The sequence below is a fragment of the Anolis carolinensis genome, unplaced genomic scaffold (assembly GCF_035594765.1).
Source record: "Anolis carolinensis isolate JA03-04 unplaced genomic scaffold, rAnoCar3.1.pri scaffold_8, whole genome shotgun sequence".
Classification (NCBI taxonomy): Eukaryota; Metazoa; Chordata; class Lepidosauria; order Squamata; family Dactyloidae; genus Anolis; species Anolis carolinensis.
Window position 1 is genome coordinate 3,306,541 of NW_026943819.1, and position 14,331 is coordinate 3,320,871.

Sequence of the window (14,331 nt, forward strand, 5' to 3'; positions counted from 1 at the left end):
TAATAATAAACCCACTGCAAACAGTGGTGCAGTAAATTGTGTCCTTTATATGCACTAATAATAATCCCATTATATACGATGGTGGAGTAAATGGTGTCCTTGATATAAAATAATAATAAACCCACTGCATACAGTGATGCAGTAAATTGTGTCCTTTATATGCACTAATAATAATCCCATTATATACAATGGTGGAGTAAATGGTGTCCTTGATATAAAATAATAATAAACCCACTGCATACAGTGGTGCAGTAAATTGTGTCCTTTATATCCACTAATAATATTAATCCCATTATATACAATGGTGGAGTAAATGGTGTCCTTGATATAAAATAATAATAATACTATCCCATTGCATACTGTTATGATTGAGCCTCGTGGCTCTGTTACTGACAGGCGTGGGCGTAAGACTCCTCGAGAGTCGGATACTCTCGAGGAGCGAGAGAGAAAAAGACTGCGAGACATATTTGCAGCACCCTCTGACGAAGAGTCTTTCGAAGGGTTCACGGAGAGAATGGAGGAAGGGCTGGTTAGCTCAGAGGAGGATGAGATGGATTGGACTCGGGTAAGGGAGGAATTGGGGGCCACTGGCCATGATGGGACAGAAGATGAATGGGGACCTTCAGGATTAGACCCATGGCTTAGCTGGAGGGATGGGACGGGATCCACAGCTGGAGATGCTGTTGGGCGTAGTCAGAGGTGTTCCAGCTCTGACGAGGAAAGTGATGAGGAAACGCCCGGGTTAAGGAGGACAGCTGACAGTGATGAAGATTTGTAACTGGCATAAAATGGGGCTTGGGAGCAATTGCAAATTGCGTCGGGCAAGGTAATCTGGGCAAACGCTTGGGATTCGTGTGTGTGTGTGGGACGCTTCCCTGAAGACTTGTGTACTTTCCTGTGCTGAGACCTTGACCTTCCGTCGTCTTCTTGACGGACGCCATCTCCTGCTTTGAGAACTCGGACTGAACTGACCACGGCTTGTCTTCCCCCCTTCTTGGACTTGGAAAAACTACAAACGTCTGCTTCTGGCTTTGATCTACGGAACGGAACTGGTCTACTCTACTGCTAAAATCCCTGGCTGCGTCTGCTCGTGTTGGAGATCCTGTCTGCTGTGTGTGTGTGTGGGAGCGACGCAAGTTACTCTAAACACAGTGTTGGCAGCAGAGAGGAATCTGCTGCCAATTAGTTGCATTCCTTGTATCTTTTGTTTCTTGGCTTTCGTTTTGTTTATACCCAGGCTGAAGAAAGCAGTTTGTTTTTACCCGGATTAAACTCCGGTTTAATCCGGTTTATCTTTTGAACATTTACTTTTGCCCCTTTTTGCTCCTAAAGGCAAAAATTGCCTGGCCCTTGTGTTTTACGGGCATTTTTGAGTTCTGTAATCTAATAAACTCTGTTACTTTGAATCTTGTGGCGTTCTGTCCTTGACAGATTGCCCGACGCCCATAAAAGGTTTATTGCAGCAATAAACCCGTCAGGAAGACGATGGATGAGTTAAGGGTCAAATTAGACCAATTGCAAACGGCCTTTACCGTTAGCCAAACCGCTCATGCCGTGAAAGGACATGTTTTGACTCCTGAACGCTTTGACGGAACCAGGTGCAAGTTGCCAACCTTTTTGGCACAAGTGGAGCTTTATTTTTCTCAGCTCAGTGCTCACGCGTATCCTACAGACACTAGCAAAGTGGCCTTTATTTTGAGTTTGTTGACCGGTCCCGCAGGACAATGGGCCACTAATTTAATTTTGGGTAATGACCCAGTCAAGGACAATTTGAATAATTTCAAAAAGTTGTTAACTGATACTTTTGGGGATCCTCTCCGCACGGAGAACGCTGGGTGGGCTCTGTATCGGTTGAAACAGGGAAAGGGGACTGTTTTGGATTACTTAAATAAGTTTAACCTGTATCGCCACCAGCTGGATTGGGGGGAAAATGCATTCATGCTTTTATTTACTGCCGGGTTAAGTGATATGCTCCAGGATGAATTAGCACGCTTGGAGCCGGCTGAAAGCTGGGACGCCTTAGTAGCTAAGGTGCTGCGTTTAGACGCAAGGTTCGAGGCTCGTAAACATTCAAAAGCAATGTGTGCGCCACCCATGCATGTAACCAGGGCACCTGTGGTGATGGGGGAAGAGCCCATGGAGCTTGGGGTCTTTAAAAAGCTGTCTACAGAGGAAAAGAGCCGTAGGAGGCAGCTGGGCTTGTGTTTGTACTGTGGGAATGCTGGGCATTTTGCCAAAAGTTGTAATGTGAAACCTTCCCAGCTTTCGGGAAAAGGCCAGCCCTAGTGCGACGTGAGTCCAACGCACTAGGGCTCCTCAAGCAGTCAACTGAGGGGAGGAAGCATGTTTTCGTACCCATTACATTATCTGTTGGGGGAAGGGAACTTGTTTCTACTTTGGCACTGCTGGACTCAGGAGCCACGGTCTCTTATGTAGATATTGAGTTTGCTAAGAAGCATGGCATTCCTAAGGTGCGCAAGGCATGCGACGTGTGGGTGGAAGGAGCAGATGGGAGACTGCTGGAGACTGGGGTGGTTAACCAGGAAACCTCAGCAGTAACGTGGGAGGTGCAGGGAGTAACGGGAACGTTTGTGTGGGATATTACGAGCTTGCCTAGATATGATGTGATCCTGGGGATGGATTGGCTAGCTGTAGTAAACCCACAAGTAGATTGGGCAACACGTAAAGTGAATTTAAAGAGGCAGGACTGTTGCACTCTAAATGTTACTCATTCTGATATGGAGGGAGTGCCTGCTGAGTATGGGGAGTTCTCTGATGTATTTTGTAAAAAAGAAGCGGACAAATTACCACCGCACAGGCCATATGATTGCGCCATCAAGTTGGCAGAAGGTGCGAAACTGCCAGCAGGGAGGCTGTATGCCTTGACTGTACCGGAAAGGCAAGCTTTGCGGGAGTTTCTAGATGAAAATTTAGCCAAGGGGTTTATTCGCCCATCTAGTTCTCCAACTGCGGCACCAGTATTCTTTGTAGCCAAAAAGACTGGGGAACTTAGGCTGGTCTGCGACTATCGGATCCTAAACAAATACACCATTCGGGATAGGTACCCGCTCCCTTTAATCTCGGAACTGTTATCAAGGGTGCAAGGGGCTAAGGTCTTTACCAAGCTTGACCTGCGGGGGGCCTATAACTTAATCCGTATACGGGAAGGGGATGAATGGAAGACGGCATTTAACACGTGTTTCGGATGCCACGAGTTCCGAGTCATGCCTTTTGGGCTTTGTAATGCTCCTGCGGTCTTCCAGAGGTTCATGAACGATGTGTTCAGGGACCTAATTGACCAATTTTTAGTGATTTATTTGGATGATATCTTGATTTTTTCTAAGGACGAGAAAGAACATCGTCAACATGTCAAGCAGGTTCTGCACCGACTGCGGGCTAATGGGCTTTTCGCCAAGGCTTCCAAGTGCGTCTTTCATGTGCCTGAAGTGGAGTTCCTAGGTCATGTAGTGTCAGGTAGGGAACTTAAAATGGACCCACATAAGGTTGACGCCGTCAACTCATGGCAGGAACTGAAGACTAAGAAGGATGTACAAAGGTTCTTAGGTTTCGCTAATTACTACCGGGAGTTTATTCCGAATTTTGCAAAGCTCACGGTACCTTTGACGCAGCTTCTGCGCAAGAAACAGCCATTTGTGTGGGGGCGGGAAGCTCACGAGGCATTTCTACAACTTAAGTCTAGTTTTCAATCGGACAACATACTAACCCATCCTGATGTTGACAAACCGTTCGTGGTAGAAGCGGACGCTTCTAGCTACGCGTTGGGGGCTGTATTGTCTCAGAAGGATTCCTCAGGGACCTTGCGTCCCTGTGGATTTTACTCGCGGCAACTAACACCCTTCGAGCAGAACTATACCATATGGGAGAAGGAGTTGTTGGCGATTAAGGTGGCGTTTGAGGTGTGGCGGCACTGGCTTGAAGGGGCACGGCACCAGATCGTGGTCAGGTCTGATCATAAGAACTTAGAGCACTTGCAAACAGCAAAGAAGTTAAACCAGCGTCAAATCCGCTGGGCTTTGTTTTTCTCCAGGTTTAACTTCAAGGTGCAGTTCGTGGAGGGGAAGGCAAACTTGCGGGCCGATGCTTTATCCCGCAAGCCAGAATTTAAGACCAATGAGCAGGTAGTATGTCAGACCATCTTGCCTACTGCCTCGCTGTGTGTTGTAGATAATGAGCTCGGGTTACATGACCAGATCCTTGAGGCTCAGAAAGATGATGTGTGGACTCAGGAGCAACTGATGTTGCTCTCAGCAGGTAACCGTACCATACTGCCGCATCTCCAAGATCAAGACGGGGTATTGGTGCGTAGGGGGCAGGTTTACGTACCAGTGGGGGCCCTCAGGTTGGAGGTGATTAGAGCCCACCATGACGAACCCATGGCTGGGCACTTTGGCAGGTTCAAGACCGTACAGCTTATCACCAGGAGCTACTGGTGGCCAAAGATGCGGCAAGACATTCTGCGCTTTTGTGACAGCTGCGCCGTTTGCCAGCAAAGTAAGACGCCTGTTGGGCGCCCTAGAGGGTTGTTGTCGTCTTTACCTGTTCCGGAGAGGCCATGGCAAATCATTTCCATGGATTTCATTTCAGATTTGCCTAAGTCTGGGGGTTATACTTGTATTTGGGTGGTGGTGGATTTATTTAGTAAACTGGCTCATTTTATTCCTTGTTCAACCATTCCGGCGGCCCCTACGTTGGCCTTACTATTTACAAAGCACATCTATCGCTTGCACGGAGCACCCGAGGTGATTATTTCCGATAGGGCTCCGCAATTTGTGTCACGCTTTTGGAAACACTTCCATGAGTGCTTGGGGACTAAGTTAAACGTGTCGTCCGCCTTCCATCCGCAAACGGATGGACAGTCGGAACGGGTTAATGGGCTCTTAGAGCAGTATTTGCGTTGTTTTTGTTTAGATCAACCCACGGCTTGGGTGAAGTGGTTACCGGTGGCGGAATTTGCTTACAACAATGCGGTGCACACGTCTAGTCAGCATACGCCGTTTGAGCTTACTTATGGCTTTCACCCACGGGGAGGTGTGGCGCCGTCGACCAATGTGGTCTCTTCGGACCCTGTGTACCGCTCTACGGAAATGGCTGCATTGCATGATGTTGCCCGTCGCTTACTGTTGGAAGCTAAGGCAACGCAGAAGACTCAGGCTGACCGCCACAGGCAGGCAGGGGAGGAGTTGGAAGAAGGGGATTTGGTGTGGTTATCTTCCAAACATATTAAACAGGCTGGGGGAAAGTTTGCGCCTCGGTATTTGGGTCCCTTTCCTATCGTTAAAAAGATTTCTTCTGTTGCGTTTCGTTTGCGTTTACCGTCTAGTTTAAAGGTCCATCCAGTCTTTCATCGTTCGCTGTTGAAACTTGATACCTCTAGTCGTCGTGGTGCTATAGCGGAGGGTATCACTGCCACTTCTCCGCCATCGGGGGAGGAGGCCTTTGTGAGAGGGGATAGTGTTATGATTGAGCCTCGTGGCTCTGTTACTGACAGGCGTGGGCGTAAGACTCCTCGAGAGTCGGATACTCTCGAGGAGCGAGAGAGAAAAAGACTGCGAGACATATTTGCAGCACCCTCTGACGAAGAGTCTTTCGAAGGGTTCACGGAGAGAATGGAGGAAGGGCTGGTTAGCTCAGAGGAGGATGAGATGGATTGGACTCGGGTAAGGGAGGAATTGGGGGCCACTGGCCATGATGGGACAGAAGATGAATGGGGACCTTCAGGATTAGACCCATGGCTTAGCTGGAGGGATGGGACGGGATCCACAGCTGGAGATGCTGTTGGGCGTAGTCAGAGGTGTTCCAGCTCTGACGAGGAAAGTGATGAGGAAACGCCCGGGTTAAGGAGGACAGCTGACAGTGATGAAGATTTGTAACTGGCATAAAATGGGGCTTGGGAGCAATTGCAAATTGCGTCGGGCAAGGTAATCTGGGCAAACGCTTGGGATTCGTGTGTGTGTGTGGGACGCTTCCCTGAAGACTTGTGTACTTTCCTGTGCTGAGACCTTGACCTTCCGTCGTCTTCTTGACGGACGCCATCTCCTGCTTTGAGAACTCGGACTGAACTGACCACGGCTTGTCTTCCCCCCTTCTTGGACTTGGAAAAACTACAAACGTCTGCTTCTGGCTTTGATCTACGGAACGGAACTGGTCTACTCTACTGCTAAAATCCCTGGCTGCGTCTGCTCGTGTTGGAGATCCTGTCTGCTGTGTGTGTGTGTGGGAGCGACGCAAGTTACTCTAAACACAGTGTTGGCAGCAGAGAGGAATCTGCTGCCAATTAGTTGCATTCCTTGTATCTTTTGTTTCTTGGCTTTCGTTTTGTTTATACCCAGGCTGAAGAAAGCAGTTTGTTTTTACCCGGATTAAACTCCGGTTTAATCCGGTTTATCTTTTGAACATTTACTTTTGCCCCTTTTTGCTCCTAAAGGCAAAAATTGCCTGGCCCTTGTGTTTTACGGGCATTTTTGAGTTCTGTAATCTAATAAACTCTGTTACTTTGAATCTTGTGGCGTTCTGTCCTTGACACATACAGTGGCGGGCTCCATATACACTAAGAGCCACTTTAACTACAAATAAGTCCAGGACGTTGCAGAGCTATTTTAAAGTTCAAGCTGAGTCCTGAATGGAATAATTGTCCCACTTGCAGAGAAGTCACCGGCTCCTATGGCTCATGTTGATTTATTCTTTGGTCCAATGATGCTTATTCTTACGGTGGTGACCTTTTTTAAAAACTAAGGACTGAACCAGAGCTTTCATTGGATGCCAAGGACCTTTTCCACCCCTTTTCCCACCTTTTGATGGAGGAGGGAGGCTCCAGGCCGCCATCTGCTGCCAGTCTTTGCCCAAGAGGTAGAGAGTATTTTCGGTCTGAACCCTGAGCTCCCTGCTCAGCGCCTTGAGGATCTTCAACTCAAAGCCGCGCCGCGACTCCATCACCTTCATAATCCTCCGGGTCTGGGAGAAGAATGGGGAGGAAGGGAAGGCAGAGCCACGAAGTGAAGCAATAATGAAAGGCCACAAAAGCGAGAGACCAAGACTGACAAGAGACCGGGCATTACCTTGTTCAGCTGCCGGGCCGCCGGGATGTACTTCTTCTGCGGCAGCAAGACATTCAGCTGCTTCAGAGCAGTGTCAAACTGAAAAAGAAGGAAGAGTCATGTCTCTCTATTTAAAAGTTTGTTGATTGGTGGGTTGGTTTGTACCACAAAGGCTCCTCCGCACCTCAGGCTAGCTTCACCTTGCTATATACACCAAACTGCACACAGGTTGAAGTCTTTTTGGTTTATTAGAAAATAGATGAGAAAAAGTTCTTAAAAGGCAAAAGTAAAGTCCCAAAAGTTGGTTCCAAAATAAAGCCTTGGAGAATAATTCAGGAAATCACAAGGAATAAACAAAGTCCCATTAGAGCGTGACAAAGTCCCAGGAAGATGAACACATAGGCTGCAAGATAATCCAGGAAAACGAGAGCTTGCTTCTTGGTTGAACGAAAGTCGCTTTGACAAAGGTTTGTCTCCAAACACATTGCTTTAATACCCTTTGCAAAACATGAACGCATTTCTCTGGCCTCGAACCTCCCTCTTGTTTGCGATTCTCACACTCCTCCGAACCCTGAATTCCAAACGGTCAGCTCGATCCAAGGAGCCCGTTTCATCAAGGACAGCCTGCTCGTTAGTTTGCTGAGCCTCGTTATCAGACTGAGAACTGCCCTCCTTTTCTGAGTCAATTTGCACCTGGCTAGTTTCAGTATCATCAACATCATTCCTTGCTGTGGGAAAATGAACTTGCACTCTCTGTCCTCATCTTCTAAAGCAGGGACATTTTGAACCTGAATCCCATTATCCCCATCAGAGTCAACCTGAGAATCCAGCTGAGTCACAACACACTGGTCATATACTCCTGCTGACTGTTTAAAATACATTGAAAACCTATAAAGAGGAGGAAAAGGACATCGAGAAGCCTTCTTCCCTGGCTCTCACCTCCTGGAGCTGCTTCAGCAGAGTCAGGATGAGCGTATCTCTTTCCAGCTGCTGCTTCAGCTCTGCAAATTCTGTAATGGCCACATTCAGGTCGTGCTGAACCTGGAGAAGAGCCCAAGAACGGAGATCATTTATTCAGCTGGTGCCTTCACTTTCTCAATCCTAAATGACTCACAACAGAGATGGAGCCAAAATGCAGCTCAAAAAAATGATTAAAATTTATTATTAAATTAAAATTTAATAATAATTTAATATCAATTTTAAAAAAATATTGTTATATTTATTTCTACCCCGCTTTCTCTCTCCCGAAAGAGATTCCAAGCAGCTTAACATAAAAAGCATTCGCATATAATCCCAGAGGCTTGGACCTAATGTGCATGTATATTGTGTTGCAATGTAAATGTAATAAATAATAATATTATAATAATAAAATAAAATAAAATATTATAATATGCCTCTAATATCCTAGGCCCTTGGGTAGAGCCCGATATTCAAAGACGAGTCCCAGACACTGGATTGCTATGCGTTGCTATGTACATGTAATAAATAATAATACATATAATAGTAATATAATACAATAAATATAATAATATAATAATATATTATAATAAGACACACACACACATATATATATACACACACACACACACATATATATACACGTATATATATACAGTAGAGTCTCACTTATCCAACACTTGCTTATCCAACGTTCTGGATTATCCAACGCATTTTTGTAGTCAATGTTTTCAATATATCGTGATATTTCGGTGCTTAATTTGTAAATACAGTAATTACTACATAGCATTACTGTGTATTGAACTACTTTTTCTGTCAAATTTGTTGTATAACATGATGTTTTGGTGCTTAATTTGTAAAATCATAACCTAATTTGATGTTTAATAGGCTTCTCTTTAATCTCTCCTTGTTATCCAACATATTCGCTTATCCAACGTTCTGCCGGCCCATTTACGTTGGATAAGTGAGACTCTACATACATATACATACTATCCTAGGCCCTTGGGAAGAGCCTGATATTCAGAGACGAATCCCAGAAACTGGACCTAATGTGCATATTTGCTGTGTTGCTATGTACATGTAATAAATAACAAATATTATGACTATATAATAAATATAATAATAAGGCTCTTGGGAAGAGTCTGATATTCAGAGACAAATCCCAGAAAGTGGACCTAATGTGCATGTGTGCTGTGTTGCTATGTACATGTAATAAATAATAATATTATAATAATATAATACAATAAATGCAATAATAATATACTAACATTATATATGTGCGTGTATAATTGTGTGTGTGTATGTATGTATATGTAGGTGTGTGTGTGTGTGTGTGTGTGTATGTATATATTATTTCTAATATTTTAGGTCCTTGGGAAGAGCCTGAAATTCAGACGTGAATCCCAGACACTGGACCTAATGTGCATGTGTACTGTGTTGCTATGTACATGTACTAAATAATAATATTATAATAATATAATACAATAAATGCAATAATAATATACTAACATTATATATGTGCGTGTATAATTGTGTGTGTATGTATGTATATGTAGGGGTGTGTGTGTGTGTGTGTATATATATATAGTATTTCTAATATTCTAGGCCCTTGGGAAGAGCCTAAAATTCAGACGTGAATCCCAGACACTGGACCTAAAGCATGTTTGCTGTGTTGCTATGTACATGTAAATAATAATAATAATCCCCCTCTTTTGGTTCACAAGGACAACGGGCTGTGACTTTATGCTGTTCTGGCATCCTGACCTCGTTCTCAATTTGCATCTTCAGCCGGTCGATGCTCCCGGACAGCTCCTGCACTTCGGACTCCAAATCCGCAGCGCTTTGCATGCTGGGGAGGAACTCCACGTACCTCTGGCTGATCAGGTTGCATACTTCCCCCTGGAAAGAGACCCAGAAGGGTCGGCACAAAGCAGGGACGGCGGCAGACCTCCTCTCGCCATCCGTATCTCAACCCCTTGAAGCACATCCTGCCCATGGGTTGCATCCACACTGTGGAATTAACCCAGTTTGAGCCATGCTTGGACTGCCCTGGCTCTAGGCTATGGAATCCTGGGTGGAACATTCAAAGCTAGCTCCCCTAACATGGCATAAACAAATAGAAGACATGGCCACGCCCCCAATTGCTTAGCTCCACCCCTTGAAGCCTCTGCTCCTCCCACTAAATGCTCACCAGGCTTTGGGTATCTCTTTAGACACGCCCACTGGGTCCTTGGCTCCTCCCACTGAATGCCTGAGAAGCTCCCAAGCCTTCCCTCTAGCCACGCCCGCCAAGTATTGAGCTGTTTAGACACGCCCACTAGGACTTTGACTCCTCCCACTGAATGGCTACACGCTTTCAAATCTTCTCTAGCCACGCCCATGAAGTGTTTAGCTGTTTAGCCACGCCCACTAGGCCTTTGGCTCCTCCCACTGAATGCCTAGCCGCTTTCAAATCTTCTCTAGCCACACCCACGAAGTGTTTAGCTGTTTAGCTACGCCCACTAGGACTTTGACTCCTCCCACTGAATGGCTACACGCTTTCAAATCTTCTCTAGCCACGCCCACGAAGTTTTTAGCTGTTTAGCCACGCCCACTAGGACTTTGACTCCTCCCACTGAATGCCTAGCCGCTTTCAAATCTTCTCTAGCCACACCCACGAAGTGTTTAGCTGTTTAGCTACGCCCACTAGGACTTTGACTCCTCCCACTGAATGGCTACACGCTTTCAAATCTTCTCTAGCCACGCCCACGAAGTGTTTAGCTGTTTAGCCACGCCCACTAGGCCTTTGGCTCCTCCCACTGAATGGCTACACGCTTTCAAATCTTCTCTAGCCACGCCCACGAAGTGTTTAGCTGTTTAGCCACGCCCACTAGGCCTTTGGCTCCTCCCACTGAATGGCTACACGCTTTCAAATCTTCTCTAGCCACACCCACGAAGTGTTTAGCTGTTTAGCTACGCCCACTAGGACTTTGACTCCTCCCACTGAATGGCTACACGCTTTCAAATCTTCTCTAGCCACGCCCACGAAGTTTTTAGCTGTTTAGCCACGCCCACTAGGACTTTGACTCCTCCCACTGAATGCCTAGACGTTCAAATCTTCTCTAGCCACACCCACGAAGTGTTTAGCTGTTTAGCCACGCCCACTGAGTCCTTGGCCCCTCCCATTGAATGCCTGAGAAGCTCCCAAGCCTTCCCTCTAGCCACGCCCAACAGGTGTTTAGGTGTTTAGACACGCCCACTAGGCCCCTGGCTCCTCCCACTGAATGCCCGGGAGACTCTCCGGCTCCTAGCCCCGCCCCGTAGGGCCCTTAGCCCCGCCCATTCGGCCATAGGCCCCGCCCCGCTTGCCTTGAGCTCCTCCACGCGGGACGAGAGGCGCGCGATCCGTCCTCCGAGGCTCTCCTTCTGCAGGCGTCCCGAGGAGGCGAGCACGGCCTCCACCAGCGAGAGGCCCGCCGTGGAGGCTTCAACCGCCGCCATAATTGAGCGGCTCTTCCGCGCGCAAGGCACCACGGGACGGAGAAACGTCGCCCTATAGCCGGCACAGGCGGTCTCTAGAGCGGAAGTGCCATAGAGATGAGAGCCCTAGAGCGAGCCGCTCCATAGTTTGTTTACCGGAAGTGTCGCCAAACCCCTGGCGCATGCGTAGTTTGGGAACTCTTCTCCAAGCCCTTTCCATGCTTGGTGTATTGGAAATGCAATGGAAATGTCTGTTGGAGGCAAGTCTGAATGTCTCAATTGGCCACCTTGATTAGCCTTGAATAGCCTTGCAGCTTCAAAGTCTGGCTGCTTCCTGTCTGGGAGGATACAGGTGTTAGCTGGCCCTGATTGTTTCCCTGTCTCCTTGATTGGGAGGTATTAGCTGGCCCTGGCTGTTTCCCTGTCTGGAATTCCCCTGTTTTGCAATTAGCCACCTTGTATAGCATTGAATAGCCTTGCAGCTTCAAAGCCTGGCTGCTTCCTGCCAGGGAGGATCCTTTGTTAGGAGGTGTTAGCTGGCCCTGATTGTTCGCCTGGAATTTCCCTGTTTTGAAGTTGGCCACCTTGTATAGCATTGAATAGCCTTGCAGCTTCAAAGCCTGGCTGCTTCTTGCCTGGGGAGGGGTCCTTTGTTGGGAGGTGCTAGCTGGCCCTGATTGTTCCCCTGCCTGGAATTCCCCCAGGCAAGAAGCAGACAGGCTTTGAAGCTGCAAGGCCATTCAATGCTATTCAAGGTGGCATTCACACTTGCCTCAGGCAGACAGGAGTTATTTCTCCCACCCTGGACATCGTTCCACAGATATATATATATATATAATATATAATATATTGTATATACATATACAGTAATATTGATTATAATATTATAATGGATACAATATTATACTCCTAATGATACAATATAATAATATTAATTATATATTAAATGTAATGTAATATTATTAATAATATTACCATATAATGATATAGTACAATATAGTAATTTAATGCTTATATTGTGCTATGCTAATAATATATTGTATGTTCATTTGATTTGTAAGCCGCTCTGAGTCCCCTTCGGGGTGAGAAGAGCGGCATATAAATGTAGTAAATAAATATAAACCTCTCTTGCCTAGTTTCCATCAGCTCTCTCACACAGTTAGGAAGTTCTTCCTCATGTTCAGATGGAACTTTTCCTGTCGTTTGAAGCCATGGTTCCATTGCATCCTAGTTTGCTTTTAATTACTCTGATTTTATCTGCTTGGATTTTGATATATTGTCCATTATTTTATTTTGTGTATTGTTGAAATGCTTTAAGTCAAATGCTATGTCGTTGTTTCGGGTTTGTCCCTGTTGTGAGCCACCCCGAGTCCCTTCGGGGAGATGGGACAGGATATAATAATAATAATAATAATAATTATTATTATTATTATAGTCTCCAGGGCAGCAGAAATGAAGCCTGTGCCCTCCTCCCTATGACTTCCCATCAATCTCATCTTGATCCACGGCCCTCCTCATGTCTCCTCTCTCTCCGCCTTCTCTTCTGCAGGCTAAACAACATGCCCAGCTCTTTCAGCCGCTCCTCATAGGGATTGTTCTCCAGACCCTTGATCCTCTTCCTCCGGACACATTCCAGCTTAGAGTCAAAATCTCCCTTCAGTTGCAGTGACCAGTGTGATTCCAGGTAAAGTGTTCTGACCAAGGCAGGATAGAGTTTATGAAGTTAATGAAGACTCTTGGGGATCTCTCATTGGCAGGCTTGAAAAGGACTTAGCAAAGGGACAAAGTTTCCCCAAATTCTAGCTAAGAACCTTAACTGATAGAAACAATGTTGGGCGGAAGGAGCCTCGGTCTAAGCCAGGAATGGGCAAACCTGGGCCCTCAAGGTGTTTTGGAGTCCAAAACTTTTGCCCAAGTTTGCCCATTCCTGGTCTAAGCAGTTGCTATATGCATTTGTTGGCTCAGGAGGTGATGATGAGGCATTGTCTGAGTCTGACCTGACCTACTAATGGAATAAGGTGACTATTAATTACCTGCTCAGCAGTCAATCTCTCTGTCGAAAGTTCTCAGAGACTGAACTTAACTTGTGTAAGTCCTTTGAGTAGTAAGCATTTCATAGCAACGGTTTCCTCAGAAGTACACCTCATTCCCTCAACAGGCAACACCTTTTGCTGCTAGTTTTTCAATGTAAAGACTTTCTGTATATATTTCAGATTTCAATATTAATGTCAAAAATACGTAGTATGATTTTACATAGGATTTGTGCTACATTAGAACAGTAAAGACAAATATCGCTTAAGTAAAATAAACATAAAATATTAAATAACCCAAAAAAAGGTACTCATTTTGGTGATCATTAACGGGAGGAATACATTTTCTCGGGGATTCCTCGGCTCTCAAAATCTGGGGGAGAAACAGGATCATAGCTATTGGAATGGGATGAAATGAGGGCATCTTCCACCCAGATAAGAACTAAACAGAAACATTGAGAATAATGTGTTGTTGGAGATCAATAAACCTGACTTTCCTAGTTAACAACAGACCTCGCAGTCTCTGAGGATGCCTTCCATAGATGTGGGTGAAACGTGAGGAGAGAATGCTTCTGGAACATGGCCAGAGGTTGAGAGGTGTCTGAGATCTCTGCCATAGGTGTGGGTGAAACATCAGGAGAGAATGCTATTAGGTTCCTTTCATTGGGGTATTTTAATCTAATGATTTTATCTTATATTGCTGCTATAGCCCCCCCCCCCAACCTTTGAAGTTGACTGAATTGCATTGGTGGTTGTTTGATATTACAGTAGAGTCCCACTTATCCAACATAAACGGGCCGGCAGAATGTTGGATAAGCGAATATGTTGGA

At 45.9% G+C, this 14,331-nt stretch overlaps 2 protein-coding genes across 3 annotated transcripts in view; one reads left to right on the plus strand and one right to left on the minus strand.

Annotated features, from left to right (window-relative positions):
- Positions 1-11,575, minus strand: part of zw10 (zw10 kinetochore protein) — a 28,241-nt gene extending 16,666 nt beyond the window's left edge. The window contains exons 1-5 of the mRNA XM_008118883.3: positions 11,361-11,575; positions 9,777-9,911; positions 7,995-8,096; positions 7,077-7,154; positions 6,810-6,972 (exon numbers count right to left, since the gene is read on the minus strand). Coding sequence (XP_008117090.3) covers positions 6,810-6,972; positions 7,077-7,154; positions 7,995-8,096; positions 9,777-9,911; positions 11,361-11,492 — 610 coding nt within the window. The 5' untranslated portion in view covers positions 11,493-11,575. The remainder of the gene's footprint in view (positions 1-6,809; positions 6,973-7,076; positions 7,155-7,994; positions 8,097-9,776; positions 9,912-11,360) is intronic.
- Positions 11,576-12,448: 873 nt separating this feature from the next.
- The window catches only part of cldn25 (claudin 25), a 28,110-nt gene continuing 26,227 nt past the window's right edge, over positions 12,449-14,331 (plus strand). For both annotated transcript variants that reach the window (XR_010000422.1, XM_062961131.1), the window contains exon 1: positions 12,449-13,155. The gene's annotated coding sequence lies outside the window, so the exon portion shown is untranslated. The remainder of the gene's footprint in view (positions 13,156-14,331) is intronic.